Source organism: Strix aluco, chromosome Z (assembly GCF_031877795.1).
Source record: "Strix aluco isolate bStrAlu1 chromosome Z, bStrAlu1.hap1, whole genome shotgun sequence".
Taxonomy (NCBI): Eukaryota; Metazoa; Chordata; class Aves; order Strigiformes; family Strigidae; genus Strix; species Strix aluco.
Genome location: NC_133971.1, coordinates 75,392,380 through 75,413,588, shown reverse-complemented (window position 1 = coordinate 75,413,588; position 21,209 = coordinate 75,392,380). Strand labels below are relative to the sequence as shown.

Here is a 21,209-nt window from a genome sequence, read left to right as displayed (position 1 = left end):
GCAGCAGGAGGGATCAGCAGCAGCAGCAGCAGCAGCAGGAGGAGGAGGCAGGGGCTGCCCTGGCCCTTCACTCTGCGGCGGAGCCCGGCCGCTGCCCCGGCACCAGGGCAGGCGGGCTCCGGCTGCAGCAGGGCGCTCTTTGGGCAGCCCCTGGCAGCCCTCTGCGAGGATGGCACACTGCCCCGGCCCATCCAGGTCAGCCAGCCTGTCCAGGGGGTCCCCAGCCCTCCCTCCGCAAGCTCCAGAGGGGCAGCGCGTGTCCGCAGGAGCTCCAGGGATGGGGCACTGGGCTCTTCACCCCCCAGCACGGAGCCAGCTCTGGGGCAGTGCTCTGGCCACCGCCGCTGGAAGGCGGCTCCTCGGCCACGCAACTGTCCTCCTGCCTCTCCTGCAGGAGCTGCTGGCTGTGCTGAAGCAGAAAGGACCAGCGATGGAGGGGATATTCCGCAGAGCCGCCGGTAGGACAGAGCTTCGGGAGCTGCGGGAGGCCTTGGACTGCGGCGCAGACGTCAACCTGGGAAGCCAGCCCGCGCTGCTGCTGGCCACCATCCTGAAGGTGAGCGCTTCTGCCCTGTGGCTGGAGGAGCTCCTGGCTGGCCCCGAGTGCTCAAAGGCTCACTTGGAGCCCTGGGCCTTGCAGGACTTCCTCCGGAGCATCCCCTGCAAGCTCCTCATGACCGACCTGTACGAGGACTGGATGGCGGCGATGCAGAAGGCCAGCAGGGAGGATAAGATCCGGGAGCTGAGAGCGTAAGTGTGGGCAGCAGCCTGCCTGTTGAGCAGGAGCCCTGACCGCTGGCCCAGAGCACCTGGAAAGCTGCGCTGGCTCCCGCCGGCCTCGGGCGAGTCTGGGGAACGCTGTGGGCAACATCTGCTTTATTAGCGCCGTGTTCCTGTTCCCCCAGGGTGGCCGAGAAGTTGCCTGCAGCCAACCTCCTCCTCCTGAAGCGGCTGCTGTCCTTCCTCCAGCACATCGGCCACCACGCAGCCACCAGCAGGATGGGCTGCAGCAACCTGGCTGTCTGCGTTGGGCCGAACCTGCTGAGCCCAGCCCACGCGGACCTGCTCCCGCTGGAGGCCATGCTAGAGGTGACCCACAAGGTACACATCCCACCCGCCGGGGCAGCCTTCCTGGCCCACCAGCGCTTGGCTGTGCAGAGGGCTCTGCAGGCCTCCTCCCACCAGCAAATGCTGTCAGGGTGGCTGCCTGGAGGAGCAGCCCCACAGCCACAGGCTCTGGGCAGGAGCAGGGGGCAGGGGTGGGAAAGGCTGCTTGGTCCCTTGTCAGGCAGCGGGATTGAGACCCACCGTTTGATGTGTGCAGGTGAACGTGCTGGTGGAGTTTCTGGTGGAGAACTGCAGGGATCTCTTTGAGGAGGAAGCAGGCAGCCTTTCCAGCCCAGCAGACAAGGAGCTGCCAGTCCCCCTGGAGAGATTCAGAGGTGAGAGGGGGGACTGAGGGTTGGCACCGGCTGGGGCTTGGGACACCAGAAACCTCCGTGTTGCTTCTGGCAGGGCTGGGCATCGAGTGTTGTCCTCTCAGCCCCGCTTGTCCTGTGGCCTCTCTTTGGCCACTGCTCTCCCAACATGAACGTTTTCCTCTGCAGGATGAGCTGAAGCCTGCAGACAGGGCATCGGAGGGCTGACCACAGAAGTGTAGGGCTTTGGGTGGGGGTTGCTTTAGCTCAGTTTGCTTCCAAGAAGTCACCATGTTGCACATGCTTTTGCTTTCTAGACCTGAGTTTGGAAGAGAAAAGTGTCCCTGCAGGCAAAGTGGACATCAAGCACCAGGCAGAAGCTTTGCCACATGCACCCCCCTCTCTGCTCGGTGTCCTCACGGAAGCTGGGGGAGATACGGCGGTGGAGTCTGAAGTGGGAGAGGTACGTCAGCTCCCCAAACACGGTGACAGCGTGTCTGGGGTAGGAGGGGAGTCGCTGCTGTGCCTCTGCCTGGCAGTAGAGCTGGTGTGGGTTTGGGTTATTCCTCCACCCCTTGGGATGATACATAGCAAGGGAAATGGGCAAGGTTGTGTCTCAAATGCACTCGGCAGGTGCTTAATCAAACCAAAGGCCCACAAAATGCCTACAAAGAGGCAGAGGGGAGCAGCTGTCAACTTCAGGGGGGTTTTGCTCAGGCCCTACTTCATCAGAGCTTCCTCAGGTCTATTTGGGGGTCAGCAGGGGGACTGTGTGAACTGTGGCTGATGCAAACCAGCCCAAGGCATCTCCTCTGGAGATCTCAGGTACCAATTTAGCAAAGAGTTGCTTACCACTCCAGGTCACCCCTTGCCACATGCCAACTGTGACATTTCTGGTTTAGGCACCGCCAGCTTTGCCTCCAACCACCCCTGAGAGCATGGCAGACTCCCTGGGGCGCCCAGAACAACTGGCCAGGTTTCCAGAGGAAAGAAGGTAAAATGAGCTCGCTTTGGTTAAAATCAGAACTGACTCCAGTGGGTTGTGGCTTTCCCTATCTAATCCCACTGTGGGATGGAAAGATTTGCAGGCTCTGCCCAGGACGAGGAGAAGAGGAGCCGGAAGAGAAGAGAGACCTGGGGAGAAGACAGTGAAAGCTGCGCGGAAAAGAAGAGGAGGAAGAGAGAAGGTGCTTCTGGCGACGGACCAGCGAAAAGACGCAGGAAGGCGCAGCAGGTCGGGCAGCCCAGGTGCGTGCCGGGCTCTCTGCCCATCTTTCACACCTCTCCACACTCCTCTGCGTCAGCCCAACGCGCTGGCAAGGGACAGCGAGGGACGGTGCTGCACGGGGTCTGGAAATAACTCCCTGGCAGGGCCCAGGAGCTCCCGGCCGAGCCCTGCGGCGTGGCACAGGGGCACTGTGCGTCTCTGCGCGCGCTCGGGGCTCGAAGGGCATTGCCTGGGGGACGAGGTGCCAGAGCCACCCCGTAGCCAGCGCCAGCAACTGCTCTCTGCTCTGGGCCGTCAGCAATTCCTCACACACGGTGTTCCCCAGAGAGGGCAGCACAACCCTGCCTCTTCCTGCCGCCAGGGATTCACCAGAGCTTTCTGACTCTGTCCTTGCAGGTGCCGATTCATTGTCACCGCCTGATCCGCTGACTTTGGGGCCCCCAGCATTGCTGTTTGCAATAAAAAGTTGTTTTCTCTCTTGTGACCGAGTCTGCCACAAGACATTCTGGAGTGGGGGCTGTTGTTCTGTGATGGATCCTGGGGGAGGAGTTTGGGATGGTCCCTTGTCCCAGCACCCTTCCCAGTGGGCGTCAGGGCTGAGTCGAGGTGCTGTAGGAGGGAAACCCAAGCCCAGAGTCACGCGGGAGGGTGGAGGTTGGACGGAGCAAGTGACAAGAACAGTGACAAGCTGGTATCACTCAGAATCTAAACGTAGCTGCCCCCAGCCCCTCTGACACCTGAGGATGAACTGGGACGCAAGGGGGTTTATTTTCTGCCATATTACCCTTTAATGTGACAGGTGACAATGTTGGGGACACTCCAGGGATGGAGACGTCACCACAGACACCCTGGGGACATGCTGGTCCCCTCCCAGTTGTGGGCCATCAAAGTGGGGAGCACCCCAGGGATGGGGATGTCCCCAAGAGCCAGCTTGGGTTCTCCTGTGTCCCCTCAAAGTCATGGGGTGTCAACACGTGCGACACCCCGAGGACGGCAGCATCACTAAGAGCCACCTTGGCGTCCCTCAAGGTCATGGGGCATCAACGTGGGGGACACCTCATGGATGGGAATGTCCCCAAGAGCCACCTTGGTGTCCCCATGTCCCCTCCCATGTCCAGGGTGACAATTTGGTGACCTCCAGGAGATCCTGAGTGGTGTGGGGGGGGTGTCTGCATGGACCCCCCGGGGTGTCCCTGTGTCCCCCATCCTGGTTGATGCCGTGGATGTACAAGTGGAGGCTGTTGGTGGCTTTCCTCGTCAGCCCGGTGTGGTCCCCTTCCTGGGGGGTGGGGGGGGACATACAGGTGACAACAGGCCCCCCATCTGAGGGAAGTGGTTGTGGGGGGCATTGGGAAGCCCCCCCTTCCCAGGTGTCCTCGAGAGTTTGGGGGTGCAGGGATAGGGGTGTGGCATCGGTGGGACCCCCCCCAAAAATCCTGCAGGGGATGGTGGGGACAGCAGGGACACAGTGTGTGGGGCAACTGGGGGGTGTAGGGGGGTGACAGTGCTGGGACCCCCCAGAGCTCCTGCAGGGGACAGTAGGGATGTGGAGGAGGGGTTTGGGGGTCCCAATGGGGGAACTGAGGATGCACGAGGGGGTTGACATCCCTGGGACCTCCCCCAGACCCCTGCAGGAGACAGTAAGAATGGGGGGGTTGGTTCCAAATGGGAAACTGAGGGTCTCGGGAGAGTTAAGGGGGATCCTCCCAATTTTGGGGGGTCCTGGGGAGGTTTTGGTGGTCCCAGAGGGGCTTAGGGGTCCTGGGTTGGGGGGACCCCATGATTTTGGGGCACCTCAGGGGGTTTTGGGGGTCCTAGGGGAAGCTTGAGGGCATCACCACTATTTTGGGGGGCCTCAAGGGGTTTCTGGGGGTCCTCAGCAATTTTGGGGGGCTCGGGGAGGGGGGTGGTGGTTCCAAGGGGGCAAGACTGCTAGAGAAGAAAAAAGAAGCTCTCCTCTTCAGCATCAAAGCTCCACACCCCCCCCACCCCCCCCCCCAAAAAAAGCACCCTCATTCACTGTTCCCCCCTAATCCTTCATTGTTCAAAGCTGTGTGGCAGCAACATTATGGTGAAGTGATAAAGAGCTCACTTCGGAGCTGGAGGAGGAGAAAACCCACAGAGGCCTCTCAGGTCTCATTTCAAGGACTCAGAAACCTTAAAACATGGAGAGAGAATCTACTCGCTGCATCCTGAGGTGAAGGGTCTCACTGCAGAGAAGCTTTAGTGAAAGAGACACCTGCTCCTCAGCAACTGCTGCCAAATTGTAATTCTCAGCCAACTGTAATCTCTGACCTAGTTGAGCTAGTAACCTACATACGGAACTCCTCTCCCTCCTAACCCCTGGAATCACCCAACCCATCTGGAGAGGGGCAGTGCAGATCCTCCTCATTCCTCTTGAAACAAAGAGCTTCACTCCACAGTCAGTATAACTGTTCAGCAGGGATTCTTTATTTGCAGCACTGGGCAGCACTGTGGATCGCTCCACCACAAGTGCCGCACTTACTAACAAAATTCTCTGACTAATATACACAAAAAACATACATATGCATCAGATTTCTTAGAAAAGGCAGTCTTATGCTAATGGGTTCTCAAAATTCATTTACACAGAATCACAGAATCATCTAGGTTGGAAAGGACCTTGAAGATCATCTAGTCCAACCGTTAACCCAACACTGACAGATCCCAACTACACCAGATGCCTCAGCGCTATGTCAGCCCGCCTCTTGAACACCTCCAGGGATGGGGACTCCACCACCTCCCTGGGCAGCCCATTCCAACACCTAACAACCCGTTCTGTAAAGAAAAACTTCCTAATATCCAGTCTAAACCTCCCCTGGCGCAGCTTGAGGCCATTCCCTCTTGTCCTATCGCTTGTTACTTGGTTAAAGAGACTCATCCCCAGTTCTCTGCAACCACCTTTCAGGTAGTTGTAGAGGGCGATGAGGTCTCCCCTCAGCCTCCTCTTCTCCAGACTAAACAACCCCAGTTCCCTCAGCCGCTCCTCGTACGACCTGTGCTCCAGACCCTTCACCAGCTTCATTGCCCTTCTCTGGACACGCTCGAGTAATTCAATGTCCTTTTTGTAGTGAGGGGCCCAAAACTGAACACAGGAATCGAGGTGCGGCCTCACCAGTGCCACAGGGGCAAGATCACTTCCCTGTCCCTGCTGGCCACGCTATTGCTGATACAAGCCAGGATGCCATTGGCCTTCTTGGCCACCTGGGCACACTGCTGGCTCATGTTCAGCCCACTGTCAATCAACACCCCCAGGTCCCTCTCTGACTGGCAGCTCTCCAGCCACTCCTCCCCAAGCCTGTAGCGCTGCTGGGGGTTGTTGTGGCCCAAGTGCAGCACCCGGCATTTGGTCTTATTGAAGCTCCTACAGTTGGCCTTAGCCCATCGCTCCAGCCTGTCCAGATCTCTCTGCAGAGCCTCCCTACCCTCGAGCAGATCAACACTCCCACCCAACTTGGTGTCATCTGCAAACTTACTGAGGGTGCACTTGATCCCCTCGTCTAGATCATCAATAAAGATGTTAAACAGGAGTGGCCCCAAAACTGAGCCCTGGGGGACACCACTCGTGACCAGCTGCCAACTGGATTTAACTCCATTCACCACAACTCTTTGGGCCCGGCCATCCAGACAGTTTTTTACCCAGCGAAGCGTGTGCCCATCCAAGCCGCAAACAGACAGTTTTGCCAGGAGAATGCTGTAGGAAACAGTGTCAAAGCCCTTACTGAAGTCAAGGTAAACAACATCCACAGCCTTTCCCTCATCCAATAAGCAGGTCGCCCTGTCGTAGAAGGAGATCAGGTTTGTCAAGCAGGACCTGCCTTTCATAAACCCATGCTGACTGGGCCTGATCATCTGGTTGTCCCACATGTGTTGTGTGATGGTACTCAGGATGAGCTGCATAGTCTGAGCATGTGTAGTAAAAATAGAGTGAGGGTCTTCTCCCCCCCTTGGTGGTCCACATCATCTTCCTCACACTGTCCACTAGTTGAACTTCAGGTTTCCCGTGTCCATACATCGTCATGGAGTGACCTCATCTGTCCTTCAGCTCCTGTTTGTTCCAAGGAGGTTAGTTTAGATCAGCTTCCAGTCACTTATCTTAACACTGGTGTCTTCTTAGACACTTGTTTTTAGGTTCCTCTTATCAGGGATGTACTCAGGGAGTTTTTCAGTCTGTCCAAGGTCTGTCTTATCTCCACTAGGCAAGGAGTTAAAGGCTTCAAAACGTCTTACAAGTGGGTAATGAGGGTAGTTAGGAAAACAGTATAAATGAAATTATATACATTGCAGTAAAATATGGGAAAAATAAAAGCTAGTAAAACACAAGTGATGGTTAACGTTAAAGCTAAATGTTCTACTTTACAGGTCCATGTACATTAGCAGTTTCAAGTATACTTGTAGCAACTTCCCTTCACTCTAGACAGCCGGCTTCTCCGTTACAGACATGTAAAGCAGTTACCTGGAAAACGAACGCCTGCGCTCCTTTGGAGTCTTTTTATATTCCATCTGTTCCTGAACCATCTGTAACTCATCGAGTCTGGACTTCTTCTTTTCCCTGTTAAAAGAAATTTGACCTTTATTACAATTACAGCTTGACCTTTATTACAAAAAGACACCAAGAAAAAAACCTGGCCAGCATGAGAAAATGTACTGCTTGCAGATGCAAAGGTGGACATGCTATTTAAGCAAAACCAGTTTAGAATTCCTACAAGTCTTAGGGAAAGTTTTAGGATGACATTCGTCTTGTTTTAGTTTTGCACGTTCACCATCCACACCGAGAAAGTCTATTGGAGAAAACATTCTGTCAGTTTTGCTCATGTCAGATGCACTCGAGTGTAACTGCCGTCTGACAGGCCATCGAAACACAAACATGAAAAACAGCCCAACTTCATTGAGGCAAACCCCCACTCTTCTTTAAGTCTCATTGTGCTCTGTCAAACTCCTCCCTAGACAAGGGAGGCCAAAGGCATCCTGCTTGTGTCAGAAATCGCAGCAGGACCAGGGGAGCGACGGTCCCCCTGTCCTCGGCTCTGATGAGGCCGCTCCTCAAATACCGTGTTCAGTTTTGGGCCCCTCACTACAACACAGACACTGAGGGGCTGGAGTGCGTCCAGACAAGAGCAACAAAGGTGGTGAAGGGTCTAGAGAACAAGTCCTGTGAGGAGCGGCTGAGGGAACTGGGGGTGTTTAGCCTGGAGAAAAGGAGGCTGCGGGGAGACCTCATCGCCCTCTACAACTACCCGAAAGGACGTTGTAGCAAGGTGGGTGTTGGTCTCTTTTCCCAAGTAACAAGCGATAGGAGGAGAAGCAACGGCCTCAAGTTGCACCAGGGGAGGTTTAGATCAGCTCTTGGGGAACATCTCTCCGCGGAAAGGGTTGTCAAGCATTGGCACAGGCTGCCCAAGGAGGTGGTTGAGTCACCATCCACAGGTAGATGTGGCGCTTAGGGACATGGTTTAGTGGTGGACTTGGCAGTGTTGGGTTAACGGTTGGACTCGATGATCTTAGAGGTTTTTTCCAACCTCAGTGATTCTATGACTCTCTAAAGGAGGTGACTGTGTCATTGGGATGGCATGTGAATGAGCCATTGGAACTGCTGCTGATCCTCAAGATGGTGACGTGTCTGCAGGAGCTGGGGGATATCCTGGAGAAGGGAGAGTGCACCCAGCAGACGGAGGCTGCCCAGGTGGAAACTGAGGAGGAAACGGTTGTGGTGGCACCCCCGGGGGAAGAGGACGTGCGGGCGGTGGTGGAGGATACAAGGGAGGTGGAGGCACAGGCACAGAGAGTGGTGTTAATGCTGGTAGTGTTGGGGCCTGAGTCCTCTGGGCACGTTCACTGTGCGGGCGTCCGCGATTTGAGCTTCTAAAGTAACCCCAAAACACGAGTCACTGCTTGTTACACTCTGCCCTGATTTTAAAGAGGAAAGTGAATGGAGGAGGAGCGTGGTGGCGAGCACTTCTTGTTCTCAACTGAAGCATTTTTCTCCCCGCTTTTTGTTCATTTGAGACTACGCTCATTTCTTGGTCCTCAGACTTGCCTTCCACATCGTCACTCCCAGCAAATCTCTCAGTCTCCCCTTCTTATGGTCAGTTTGGCAACTGTGGCTGGAGGCTGCCCGTGCTAAAAGAGACACGTGCCAAGCGCTCTTCTGCCACACCTTGACACCCTTAATACTTCACAGTTCTGATCTTCAAAGTACTGCACAGACATTAACTCATCTTCTCTCAAACTTCTTTTAACATCTTCCGCACACGCTTCCTAGGTTGTTGCCTCATGGTAACATCTTTGGCCCGTTCTTGGCCCTGAATTGTTATCTTTGCTTACTGAACTTGAGGTTTTAGACAATCTGTTCATTTGTTTTGACTTATTTTTAAGATTTTATACACACAATGCACCCTTACAATCTATCTATAACACATAGATACCAAAAGCAAGGACTAACCTGACGCTGCAATAAACCAAAAGAGACTCCTCTCTCTCCAACCGAGAGAAAGCAGCTTGGCTACTTGAGATGACTAAGTAGTAGAATAACAGCGCTGCCTTTTCCAGTAGTTTGCTCAATCAGTCAAGAGGGTGCCTTTCCATCTGATCCTTTAATTATGTTTCATTTTTACATGTCATTATGATTTCCTCAGAAAGACTTCATTCTTCAGAGTCCTCTTTTCAATCATGTACTGGAGTTTTATTTTAAATAATATTCCTGAGAGCACAGATCCCCTTTGTGAAGGCCAATTCAAATTAAGCCATTTTAAAATTGATTACCACATGTATTCTCCACAACGATCTGTGCATACTTATTCCCTTATAAATCAGCTGTTGTGTCCATTATGTGTTACGGCCTCGTTTAACAGGTTACAAGCAGCAATATATTGAATTTCTGTAGCATACTTACACTTCTTAGTCTGGTCTGCCACTCGCCGAGCGAATTTTGCCAGCTCTCATTGGATGACCTTTTGGCATGGGGAGAGAAAAAAAATCCCCTTCAGTTTACCTGAAGAGAATTTTTTAAGATAAATTTGTAAGTTACCGTTACTTACCAGTTGTGGGTATCGATCGTCCTTGCTAGCCCAGAAGACTTGGCAATGCTGGCCGTCTCAGTGCAGGAACCTGATAGCCCTTGTGAATCAGTGCAAACAGTTGGAAAATAAGCTCTACTAAAATACCAGAATCACTGCATATGGTGGAAGAAAACCTACCTTCTCTTCCCACAAACCCCGGATTGACAGGGGGGAAGATTGGGGACGTCCTGTGGCAGCCACCAGCGCAGCAGGAGGGTTCAGAGCCACGAGTGTTGGTGGAGGTGCTGGTGGCTGCTGCTGCTGCTGCTGCTGCCTGTGCATATGGATCCTCTGTGCATAACCAGTTCCATTTTTGAAGTTGTTCACAGCCTAGAGGCAGACAAACATTTACAAAGAGGTAACATGAACCTTCTGTAGCTCTAGGAACAAAAGCCTCCACAGAGTAAAATTACTTGTGTATTCCCGTATATACTATCCATCCTAAAATAAACCAACATACGGATATATTCAGATTAGATCTAAGGAAGAAATTCTTCCCTGTGAGGGTGGTGAGACACTGGCACAGGCTGCCCAGAGAAGCTGTGGCTGCCCCCTCCCTGCAAGGGTTCAAGGCCAGGTTGGACGGGCCTTTGGGCAACCTGGGCTAGTGGAAGGTGTCCCTGCCCCGGGCAGGGGGGGTGGGACTGGATGGGCTTTAAGTTCCCTTCCAAGCCAAACCCTTCTGTGATATATGAACACATCCCATTAAACACTGGTGTTAATGACTGGTAACTCAGAGTATCTGTATGTAAAGCACTCCAGTGTTAACACTGAATTTGAAACTGAGGCAATCCTGTTAAACACAAGTGTGACCTGAATTTGCCAGCTTGTCTCTCAAGAGTTGCCAGCTTCTGTAACAACAGGGAATGTATTTGCAAAGTAAATTTAGCCTTATTCCATTTAGCCTCGTTGAAGGAGATGTAAATTAATATTTTCTTCCCTTTCAGCTAATTGACTGACTAGACTTTTCTTACAAACAGTTTATCTAAAAGTCACTGCATTACCTGGCGTAGGCACTTGCTGGCAATTAAAGCACCAGGAGAAACATCTGCCTGATGACACGCTGGGCATGTATGTTCCTCACATTCCAGTCATGCTGTTCTAATACCTGGGTATAATCAGAATCATTGAAACAGGTTTTAGCTAAACTAAGGACATTGTTGGGGTTCTAATCAGTTATAAAATCCTGTAGATGGTTAGTGGGTGAATATGGTCCTGAATTGAGAGCATGAAGCTATAAATATTCAGCAGTGCAAAAAATTTCTAGTATGCAGGAAATAGCTGCCCAGTTTTGTTATTTCACTATTGTGACATTTGAAGATGCAGAGTAGGCCATGTCTTGATGTTTTGACTAGTCTGTTCTCCACTGTCTAGCACAGTGAGAAGTCCCCAACCTCAAGGTTCATGAATAAGACACATCTCCAGAAACCATTAGTAGGTTCAAGTTCTGACGGTTTTAACCAACTCTCCCGTGGAGAAGAATGTGGATTAAATGCCCAACGAGCCATTTGCTGCAGACCACAGTAAGTCACCAGCGTTGGCTCTATAGTTTTGTATGAGAGAAAGGACTGTGCACAAGCTCAATGCGTTTGATCACTAATACTGTAATCAGCTGCAGCATTACGCACTCTTCTCTTACACATCCTTCTGCATGGAAAGAGGATTTAACTAGATGCATAAAAAGGGAAAAAAGCCTTCTGCTTTTGGTTTTTCCTTTCTATAAGAAGAGTCCTTTCCTATTTGGGGTATACTTAAGTATTAAACAGAGCTGGTAACAAAGGAATGTTATGATCTTTCTGCTGTCAGAAGATCAGGTGTGATGTTTGGAATTAACAAACACGGGAGTAACACTTACATTCGTCACAATAACTGTTTCCACAGCAGGGAGTAACAACTGCGCTGGTCATGATTTCTTTACAAATGCAACATAACAGCTCCTCCGGAATAGGATCGTCTGAGGAAAAGGAGGAAGAGGATGGCTCCTCTGGTAAAAAGGAAGGCTTTTCCTTCTTTCCTCTGGCATAAGCTTCCCTGGAGGGGGGATGGGGAAGGAAAAAGAAAAAAAGTTAAAGATGGGTAAAGGAGAACTTTCCCAAGCTTTGGATTTTATCCAATGAAGACAGTAGGTGGCATTGTCACTCCACATTAGCCTTCAAAAATACAGGCATTTAGTTTAAACTACTTTTCTATAGCCAGAGCACTAGAAAAGGTAGGGGGGAACAATTTTCCTTCTGCAGAACTCTTCCATTCATTGGATCAACTAAGAAATTAGCTCAGACTAGAGAAATCTTTTTCTGACAGCTAGAAACTGGGTGAAATGAATCCCACCTCTCCTTTGCCAGAGGGTAAATGTCAGTCACAGGCTCAGGATAAAGTCAGTCTCTGTGTAATTATGTTTTATAAATGGAAGAAGTCTATGTTACAGCTTCTGCAAAAGGAGATCCGTGACGGAAAACCAGAGGTGTTCCCAAGTGCATTTTAAAAGAGCCACTCTTGTCAGCACACAGCAGGATTTTCTTTGTTTACAGCAACAGGAAAACATCCTTCTGCTTCACACATGGGATCTGATAAACGGCAGAGGGGGAGAGAATCTCAGTCCAACAGCTATTTGCTAAATTCTGCAAGAAGCCTTAGCAAGATAAAACAGAAGCAAAAGGAGCTTTCAAAAAGAATGACGGCACTGTAAACACGACTGAAATGTTTTGCAGAAATATGGATTCTTAGCATACCACAAGCTTAACCAACGTTCAGGGGCGTGAACAGCAGGACTGCCCTATTTTAATATTAGAAATCATCACAGATTTTAAGGTTAAGATACAATGACAGTGCTTCTTCCCCTGTAATTACAGATGCTGGCCAGCTTGGTGGCATTGCCACTCAGACACTGACACATGGCTTCTCTCCTTCACTTTTTGGTCAGACCAACTAATTCCATACTCACGCATTAATAATTGCTATTGCATATCTTCCAGTCTTTGTCAGCATAGCACCCTTTGTATTGGGATCTTCCACCTCCACCATGAAACTCCTGGGAATTCCTGTGCTCTTTTTAAGTCTGGGAACAGACTGAAAATTACTGTCCTGTTAAGAAAAGCAATGCAGACATAGCTCATCTGAAGACCCACATTTAAAATGACATTTCAACCACTATTTTAAGCAGGAAAAGCCTTTAATCCTCTCCTTTTACCTAGCCTAAGCATTGCTTGACTGAAATACTCTTTTTCCTAAATGAATATAGCCAGGATGCTCCAAAGGCTCAAGCAGTGTTCTGAACTCAGTCGACATTCTTTGGCTCAACTTCAGGGTCCTTAAGGGTGAAATATCCCTCAGCTCACCATCCCCTCAGAGGAGAGGCACAAAGCCCCTCCTCCTCCAAAGCGCAGTTCAGAGGGAGAGCTTAATGCAGGGCTCTGGATCGGCCACTGGGGAAACTGATATTCGCCACCTACAGATGAAGGTTGAATTCAGAGCTGATGCATGTACGTTCAGTGAGTAACGTTAAATGGCATGAATACTGAACCGGAGACTTGTGTAATTATAACATGCAAATATTCAATAGATGGGGTCAAGAGAAACGTCATCTTTTTCTACAAAATACTGAAAACAGCAAACTGTCATTAAAAAGAGTTAAGACAAGAAAAATTTGCAGTAACCTTGAAATATATAAAAATGTACATTAAAGTTCATAGAGAAAGATCTATGGACATATATAATGACTATGACCTCAAAGAAAGAAAATTTCCCATTGAAAATTCCAGCTTTCCCTGGAATTTTGAAGGGCTTTGCACCACTGCCATATAACCTCTGTATTTTAGCCCAAGAGACACAATTCCTAATAGGGGTATTCATGTAATTGCTGCGTAACTGCCAAGGTAAAACAATTAAAAAGCAAGTGACACCAGAAGCCCCCCACAATCTTACCCCATTTGTTGGGCGGTTCTTTATATAGTGTCCAGGTTTTCCGCAGTGAAAGCAAGTATAGGATGGTGGAGGTGGACCCAAGGGTTTCTTCACATAACTAAAAGGTTTTTGGGAAAAAAAGAAAATGGTATGTATGCGTCTCTCTTGTTCCAACAACCATCTCTACAATGTTTCCACAGTCTTCAAAGAACAGGTAGGACTTTGCCAACACTTACTTGACTGGATCGTACTGACGGCAAGACTGGATCATCATAGCTCGTATTTTATCTTCCTCGGGAGCATTGGCTTCAGCCAGATTGCCGGTCTGTTTAACAGGTAATTATTGGACACGCACATTAGAAACGCATTTAAGCTCCCCCAGCCAAAGACTCACCAAACCCTGTAAAAAGCAGCCCAGCAGTAGCTGAGGTTGCACGAAAGCAGCTGCTTATATGAGCCAGAGTTGTCCCAGAGATGTTCTGGGGAGTCCTCAATCTGTTCACAAAAAATTAAACACATGTTCAATTGTACAATCAAAACATAGCAAAAGTTTACCTCTACTGTAGTCTGAAAGTCTGCACTATATCCTCCGAGTGTCACGGAAAGAGACATTTCCAACCTAACGTAATTGTATTTGTTCAAAACAAAGTCCAAACCTATGACAGCTTCAGAGGGCCTACGTGGTTCATGAGAAGCAGCTAAACTCGGTGCGCTGGGTTTTAGATATTTGCATTTGCAGACAAGCTATGAAACTAAACTGCTTCATCAAAGTGGAAAGATCAAATGCAGAGCTTTAGAATACCACTGCGGGTAGCAACAATATTTAAACTCACAGCAATCTGTAAGAGACCTTTATGTACTCAGAGGGGACCAAACAACATCACTTTGTCATACAGCTTTAGGAACAAATACCCAAGTATTTCAGAACACGGAAAGGAATCTTTGGGCTGCACAGAACTGTCCTGAAAACGTATGGGATATGTTGATTTTGGGATTTGTTGGAACCACCAAGTCAAAAGTAAGAAACAGTACCAAGTGGAACAACAATGGTTTCTCACTGTGTTTTGATAACATCTTCCCAAACTGTTAGGCAAAGAAAGTATTTAAAAACAAAAGCTAAGTGATACAATGCGAAAATGGCAAAAAATACACTCCAAACAATTTTAATTGCAAGAAACAAAGAGCGCACAACAGCCTGTACAAACACACATATTACTAGCTCTAGACAGACAGATGTAGAACACGGCACCAATTCAGTTGTGCAAACCTTGAACCTACGTGAACTAGAAACGATCCTACATTATCTGTACAACACAGAGTCATTCATGAAATATTCCAGCATGTTCAATATGAAACACAATGCATCACTAGGCACAAATACCAATATTCATGTTAGAACTGTGCAAATGATGTCATTACTCAGTTTTCACTGTGCTGTGAATCAAATACATGGTCTCTACAACATGTACTATGTCTTACTGCAGAACAGATTAAGTTAATGTTTGGGAGATTAATACGAGGCTACGTTGTTTAGAATTAAGTGCAATGTGTAGAAAAAAAGTGTGAGATTGTGTTTTTACGTACTGCTTTTGATGTTCCACTCACCGGCTCGGTTCGAGTTCTAGAAGAAGAAATGAAGGTGATGAGAACTTAGAACAAAGCACTTGTACCCAACCAAAAGCAGTGAAAACAGATCATAAAACCTAAACATCAAAACATTATGTTCTGATATGTTCACTATGTTCTGACGGTAAGGACTTTGTGAGTCCCAGCTGCGAATGGCCTAACAGGCCCATGTGGGCCTAGGACTCAAAAGATGGTGCAAGTCCATCACAGAGAATGGGATTTTGACATCTACGTGCCAGTACAGGCATCCAGAAGGTAACTGCTGCCTTTATGACACTATTCAGCAAAAACATTTATTTTGTTTGGTGCTTCCAAGCTTACGCCAAGCGAATATGGCCAGTGGGTTCCTCTCTCTCCGAGGGCCGTCTATTCAGAAGATGAAAAGCCAGGAAAACAATCCCCTGTCTCCGCAAAAGGAGGCTAGTGCTGTGTGAGGAGCCAAGGCTCTGACACGTGTACATTGACCCTCCTGCTCCGAGGGGGAGCCGCTGCCCACGGCTGGGCCACCTGCCGCCCTGCGCTGCGCCTCAGGGACTTCACCTCGAGGAACAGCTCTAGCTTCCACAGTTATTAACCTCAACTGCTACTGCCGTGCTTGTCAGAAACCATGCCGGGACACAACTACTGAACAAAACTGACCCGAGTCAGCAGGCGAATTTTGATGGGGCTTTGGAGCCCAACAATAATTAGTTGGTCTCCTCCAAGCCCACCAAACCCTTAAGCACATGCACCGTTTTACTCAGGTGATAACCATGGGAGGAAGAGGCCACAGTCTCTCCAAATCACCTCATATCTTTGTTGAAAAATCTGCAGGACCCCTTCAGCCCTGGCCATCTGTCCTCAGTGAGACCACCACTCACCTTGCCCCATGGACGCACCGCTCACATTCACCTGGGTTTTGTTTCAAAAGCTTCACACTACTTCCTTTACTCTTTGTCTCACCTGACTGTTGAACCTTTGTCTAACCTCACTGTTTGGCTGCTCTGAAACTCACAACCTGCAGCTCTGAAGCTGGACAACAACAAGGAGAAGGCCTGAGGCCACCAGCCCCACTCCCAGCACACGCCGTCACCGCGGCGCAGGGACCCGGGATGCGCAGAGGAGCCGGGTTCAAGGTGCCGACCTGCGCCCGACAGCTCCCCCCGGCCAAACCCTTCACCCAGAACCACCGCTCTGCCCGTGCCGAGCACTGGGAAACACCTTCAGGGCTTCCAGCTGTTTGCGGTGCTCAATTCTGCGTCCTTATTCTTACAGAATAAAAAGGCTGGGGGCCATGAAATGAGCGCGGCCGCCCAGTTCACCCAGTTCATGCACAAGGGTGACCCTGACTGCACCGCAGCCCCTTTTCCCCCCTGCCGCCACCCCCCGGGACCACGCGGGAGGGACAGCAACCGGACCAGCCCCCGGACCCCCCCCCTCTCTCCAGAGCCTGCCCGGACCGGCCCTGGGCCCTCCAGAGCCCCCCGGCGAGCCCCTCCCAGCCCCCAGAGCCCACCTGGACCGACCCTGGGCCCTCCGGAGTCCTCCCGGAGTGATCCTGGGCCCTCCGGAGCCCCCCTGAGCGCCCTGCCCGGAGGCACTATGAACATACAGCAATATTTACATATATGCATTTTGTCTTCCCTTAGATGATGTTATTTTGGAATTTGAAACTTTAGTAGAAGGATTTTTGCTTTTATCCTGATCAGACATCTAAGTGCCAGCCCCCTGCTACAGCTGCAGCAGAAGTATTCAAGCTGTTTCAGCACCGAATTAAACTTTCACTTTCCACTTGGTTGTTATTTTTTCCCTTCCTCTTAATTTTTATATTCAAAAAAAGAGTTTAAGTATTTGCTTACCTGGGGAAAAACAGTGCTATCCTTCTCCTGTTTTGATAAGCTACTGATCTGAAGGGCAGAAGGCTGAGACCCCCAAGAAGATGTTTAGAAGAGTGGGAGGAATTTGAGAGTCATAAGTTGGATGTTCTTTGGCTGGCCAAAACTGAGGAGGGGGAAGAAGACCTACAGGGAGCTTAAGGGAAGCACAAGAGAGCATCTGGGAGCATCTGATGGGGGCATAAGACAGCGCTGCACCGCCATGTGTCGGGCACAGTGTTTTCAGGAACTGCAGAGGAGAGTTAATGCCACTGACGAGAGCACAGCTCGTCTGACGTGGTGGCCCTGCTGGTCTTTCATGTACCGGAAAGATGAACTGTCCCTGGAAGAACTGGCGAGGAGAGCTGCGGGGATCGTTGGGATATGGGACACGCGTGCTGACGTCAGGAGTGCGGGATTTGCTTGGGCTAGAAAAGCAAGTGGGAGAAGAGCAGCGTGACTCCTGTAAATGCAGAAGAGGGAAATACCGCTTAGGGAGATCTGTTACTAAGCTTGAAGGTGTGGGCACCTGAAAAAATGCGTACTGCCTGACCCTGAGTAACTTTAAGCTGCAAACTGAAAGAAAACTCTTTAATGCTTAGAAGATTTGGGTTCTTTTGAGGTATTTTGAAAGATGATTTGAAAGAGGTATTTTGAAATGATATGGGGGGTTTATCCCCCACAATATCCCTCCCAGTACCCCAGTAGCCCCCACTGGACCCTTCTTGCACCCCATTACTGTCCCCCAGGACCCCAATATCTCCCCCAGAAACCACGCCCAGGAGACCATTAGACATTCCCCCCCCCCCCCCAGACACTAATAACCCCCTCAACTCCCCCATGACCCCAATAACACCCCCCAAGCACCAAGACCCTCCCCCAGACCCCAATACCTCCCTCAAAACACCCCCAGGACCCCAATACCTCCCCCAGAACCCCCTCCAGGATGTCCCCAATCCCCCCACCTCAGACACCAATATCTCCCTCAAGACCCCCCCCGAGGACCCCAATGACGCTCCCAAACCCCTCCAAGACCTCCCCCACCCACGACTCCATTACACTCCTTCTAGGACCCAAATAAACCCCCAGGAGCCCAATAACCCCCACAACTCCCACAGAACCCCAGTAACACCCCCCCAAGAATGCCCCCCCCCAGTCCCCAATCCCCCCTCACGGCACAGGCAGGAGTGTGGGCAGATGCTGGGGAGGGACAACGTGCTGGAGCCCCCCCGGGGGTCCCCCTGGCCCCCACAGGGCCTACTTCCTGCTGACAGTCTGCGAGGGCTTATGGTCTGCAGTGAGGCGGCCTAGGCAGGAGGTCCTCCAGCTCTCTGTGGTCTGCACTGAGGGGTGTTCCAGGAAGAGAGTTTGGTTCACCCAGCAAGTGGGAATTCCTCCTTTTAAAACACTCGCTTTGTTCTGGATGGCTGAATGAATAGTCTTCCTGCAAAGGTGGCACCAGCACCAGCACCAGCAGCACCAGCACCAGCACCAGCACCAGTGGTGGTGGCTCCGGCCTAGCAGTGGGTGAGTGCAGGGGCTGGGGCCGATTTCCCTGGAGGGGGTGGTGGGATTGCCGGGGAAGGGGAAGCTTTGGTCTAAAAACACAAACTTTTTCATGGTTCTGATTTTTTTTTCAAAAAAAAGGTTTGTTTCACAGTTCAGGCTGTTCAGACGTTCTGATGTGTGACTGTGCTTGTCCTTTTACCTTGAACTTGGTGGGTCTTTGCTGTCTGTAAGGGTCTGTTGTGTCTGCAGGGTTTATCTGTCAGGTTACCCCAGGGAAAGTGAATTTTAGCCCTTTATTTTTACTTCAAGTGTGAAAGAAGTGACACATTTAATATTTTCTGCTCTCTGTGGTGATTTGGGTTGGGTGGGTTCAAAGTGATGAAACACCTCAGAGTGGTGCTTCAGAGGGTGCCAGTCACCAGAGCCAGGAGGTGCTGATCAGAAACCGGCATTAAGCCCGAGGGTGAGAGCTGGCCCAGGCGGGCTCTTGCCTTCTGGCTGTGGGACAGTTTTTCCCAGCTCAGAGGTTGTGGGAAAGATTCGGGGGGGGGGGGTGGTGGTGAGCAGGGGGGTGTGCTGGAGCCCAGTCCCTTTGCAGAGTCCTGCTGCTCCTCTGGCTTTCTGGACAAAGCTCAGTTTCTGTGCTGAGCTCCTAATTTGCACCTTTCCCAAAAGACAAATCCTGTTTGTTTCAAGTTGGAACAACCTGCTCTGCTTTCAGAAAAGAATCTCTTGACATCTGCAGGCAGAGCAGAAGTCTCACACAATTAAGGTACAAGAAAAGTAATTGAAACAATTGAAAAGTAATTAAAGGACAAGTTTCTGTGTGCTGGGATCCTGGGAGTGCTTCTGGTTGGGAAACCCGGCAGCACCACTTGCTCTGAGACTGCAAACAGCTGGCAGAGCTCCTGCCGTGGGTGGCACTGCTTCAGCCTCCCCTGTCAGCCGCTCCTTCGTCTCCACCTCTTCCCCCTGCAGCAGCTCCAAATAAAATAGTTGCTTTTCACTGCATGTGGCTGTGGATTGCTGTAAATGTGATGTAACTGGTTGCCACTGTTTTCCTTTGCAAGCTTGTCCCACCTTATGTGCTGTCATTCTGCAGATCGTCACCTCGTTCCTAGGTGAGTGTTGGTGCTTCTCCTGGGGTCTCCTGTGCATCTTAAATGTTGACAAAATGCCCATGTGAAAATAGATTTAATCATCAGAATAATTGATAAGGAAGAATTAATCAAGATTTAAACAAAAACAGGCTCCTGTCCAGAACACCTGTGTAGTTCATCTTGCCTGTTTTTTTTTCCTGTCACCTTCAAGCTCCTGTTAAGTTCTGCTTTGCCCTGCATCTCTGCTTGTTCTCATCCCGATTTCATGTAGCCAGGCAGACCGACTTCCTCCTCCTCCTTTTCTCTGGTTTTCTCCCTGTGAAATCTCTTTTCTGTAATTGCCTGGTCTTCGTGGAAACACATTTAAAAACTGCTCTCGCAGGTTCCCCCCTTTCAGGAGGTGCCTGTGGCTGCAGAGATGCCGTGTGAAGCAGGTGGGACAGGGCTGGTGTCTGCTCCGGGTCGGGGTTCGCACCCCTCGGGTGCTGCGGAGAGGCAGGGTGCTGTGGGCTCACGGCGGTAGCTCGAGGTCGGAGCAGAACCTGGTCTTTGGGGAAAACGTGAGTTTTCCTGGAGTGACTCCCTGTCCCTAAGGCTGGCTGGTGGCCTGCAGCCGGCATGTGCCCTGCGCTGGGGAGCTGGCCGGGGGGCTGTCAGGGGAGTGGAGAGGTCTGACAGCACCTTCCTGGGGCGCTGGCTGGGACAGGCTGGGGAGGTCTTGAGCTTTGTGTGTGGTGGTCAGGGGAGACCATGCAGCAGGTGGAGCCGGCTCGTCTCTGATGGACCTTTTGAGGCAATTCCTGTTGGGGATTTAGGTTTTAGGACAGTTAACTGAAATCTTGCTTTATAAGTTCTTGCTGATCGATATGAAAAATGCAACACCTCAGAATGGCAGTAGTCAGAGGTGGGCTGCATCTGGATCCAGGTGATGCTCCTCTGTCCTTAGAACTTAAGGAAGGAAGCTTGCAGGTGTCAGTAGTGCTGCTGCTGAGAGGATTGGGTTTTCCAGAGCTGGGGAGCAGATTCTTACCCTGTCTATACTGCGTCTGCACTGTGAAAGCTTGTGCACAGTAATGCCTTGCTGTCTGTCCCTTCTGTTTCAGAGCTCTGCTGTCAGTTATTTAATACCCTACCCTGGTTACTGCTGTCATGGTCCTGTTTTCCTTCATCCTTCACTGACCGTGGTGAGCAGCAGGCATCTGAAGGTGTTGATGAAAATGTGATGGATCAGGAGAGGCAGCAGGACCACTGGCAGTGAAAGAGTTGTCAGGTGTTCAGTGTCACAGGAGAAGCAGCTGAGAGGTTTCAGAATGGTGATTTGTTTGAAGATGGGTCACACGGGGTCACCAGGACATCATGAAGTTTAATTTTGTGTTATAAAGGAATTTTCCACTCTAAAGCTCAGGCAAGTAGCAGTTATTTCTTGGTATATTAAAAGCCGTTAGAATTTCCTCTACTACTTCTGTCATTACCAGGTGTTGAACTGGCAGCTGACAACC

The 21,209-nt window shown here is 50.5% G+C and overlaps 1 protein-coding gene across 1 annotated transcript; it reads left to right on the top strand.

Moving 5' to 3' along the window:
* The first annotated feature begins 430 nt into the window (after positions 1-430).
* LOC141918821 (T-cell activation Rho GTPase-activating protein-like) lies at positions 431-7,111 on the top strand. Its single transcript, XM_074813668.1, has 7 exons — positions 431-556; positions 641-750; positions 906-1,101; positions 1,325-1,442; positions 3,604-3,675; positions 6,650-6,714; positions 7,082-7,111. The coding sequence occupies exons 1-7, from the start codon at positions 431-433 to the stop codon at positions 7,109-7,111; spliced, it is 717 nt and encodes a 238-aa protein (XP_074669769.1).
* The last annotated feature ends 14,098 nt before the right edge of the window (positions 7,112-21,209 follow it).

Excerpts from the sequence above, each read along its gene's own strand:
- LOC141918821 (XM_074813668.1), top strand. The coding sequence starts at position 431 with ATGGAGGGGATATTCCGCAGAGCCGCCGGTAGGACAGAGCTTCGGGAG. Across the intron at positions 3,676-6,649 it reads CCACCTTGGCGTCCCTCAAG|TTGAACTTCAGGTTTCCCGT; the intron begins GTCATGGGGCAT and ends ACTGTCCACTAG. Across the intron at positions 6,715-7,081 it reads TCATCTGTCCTTCAGCTCCT|ACAGCCGGCTTCTCCGTTAC; the intron begins GTTTGTTCCAAG and ends CCTTCACTCTAG.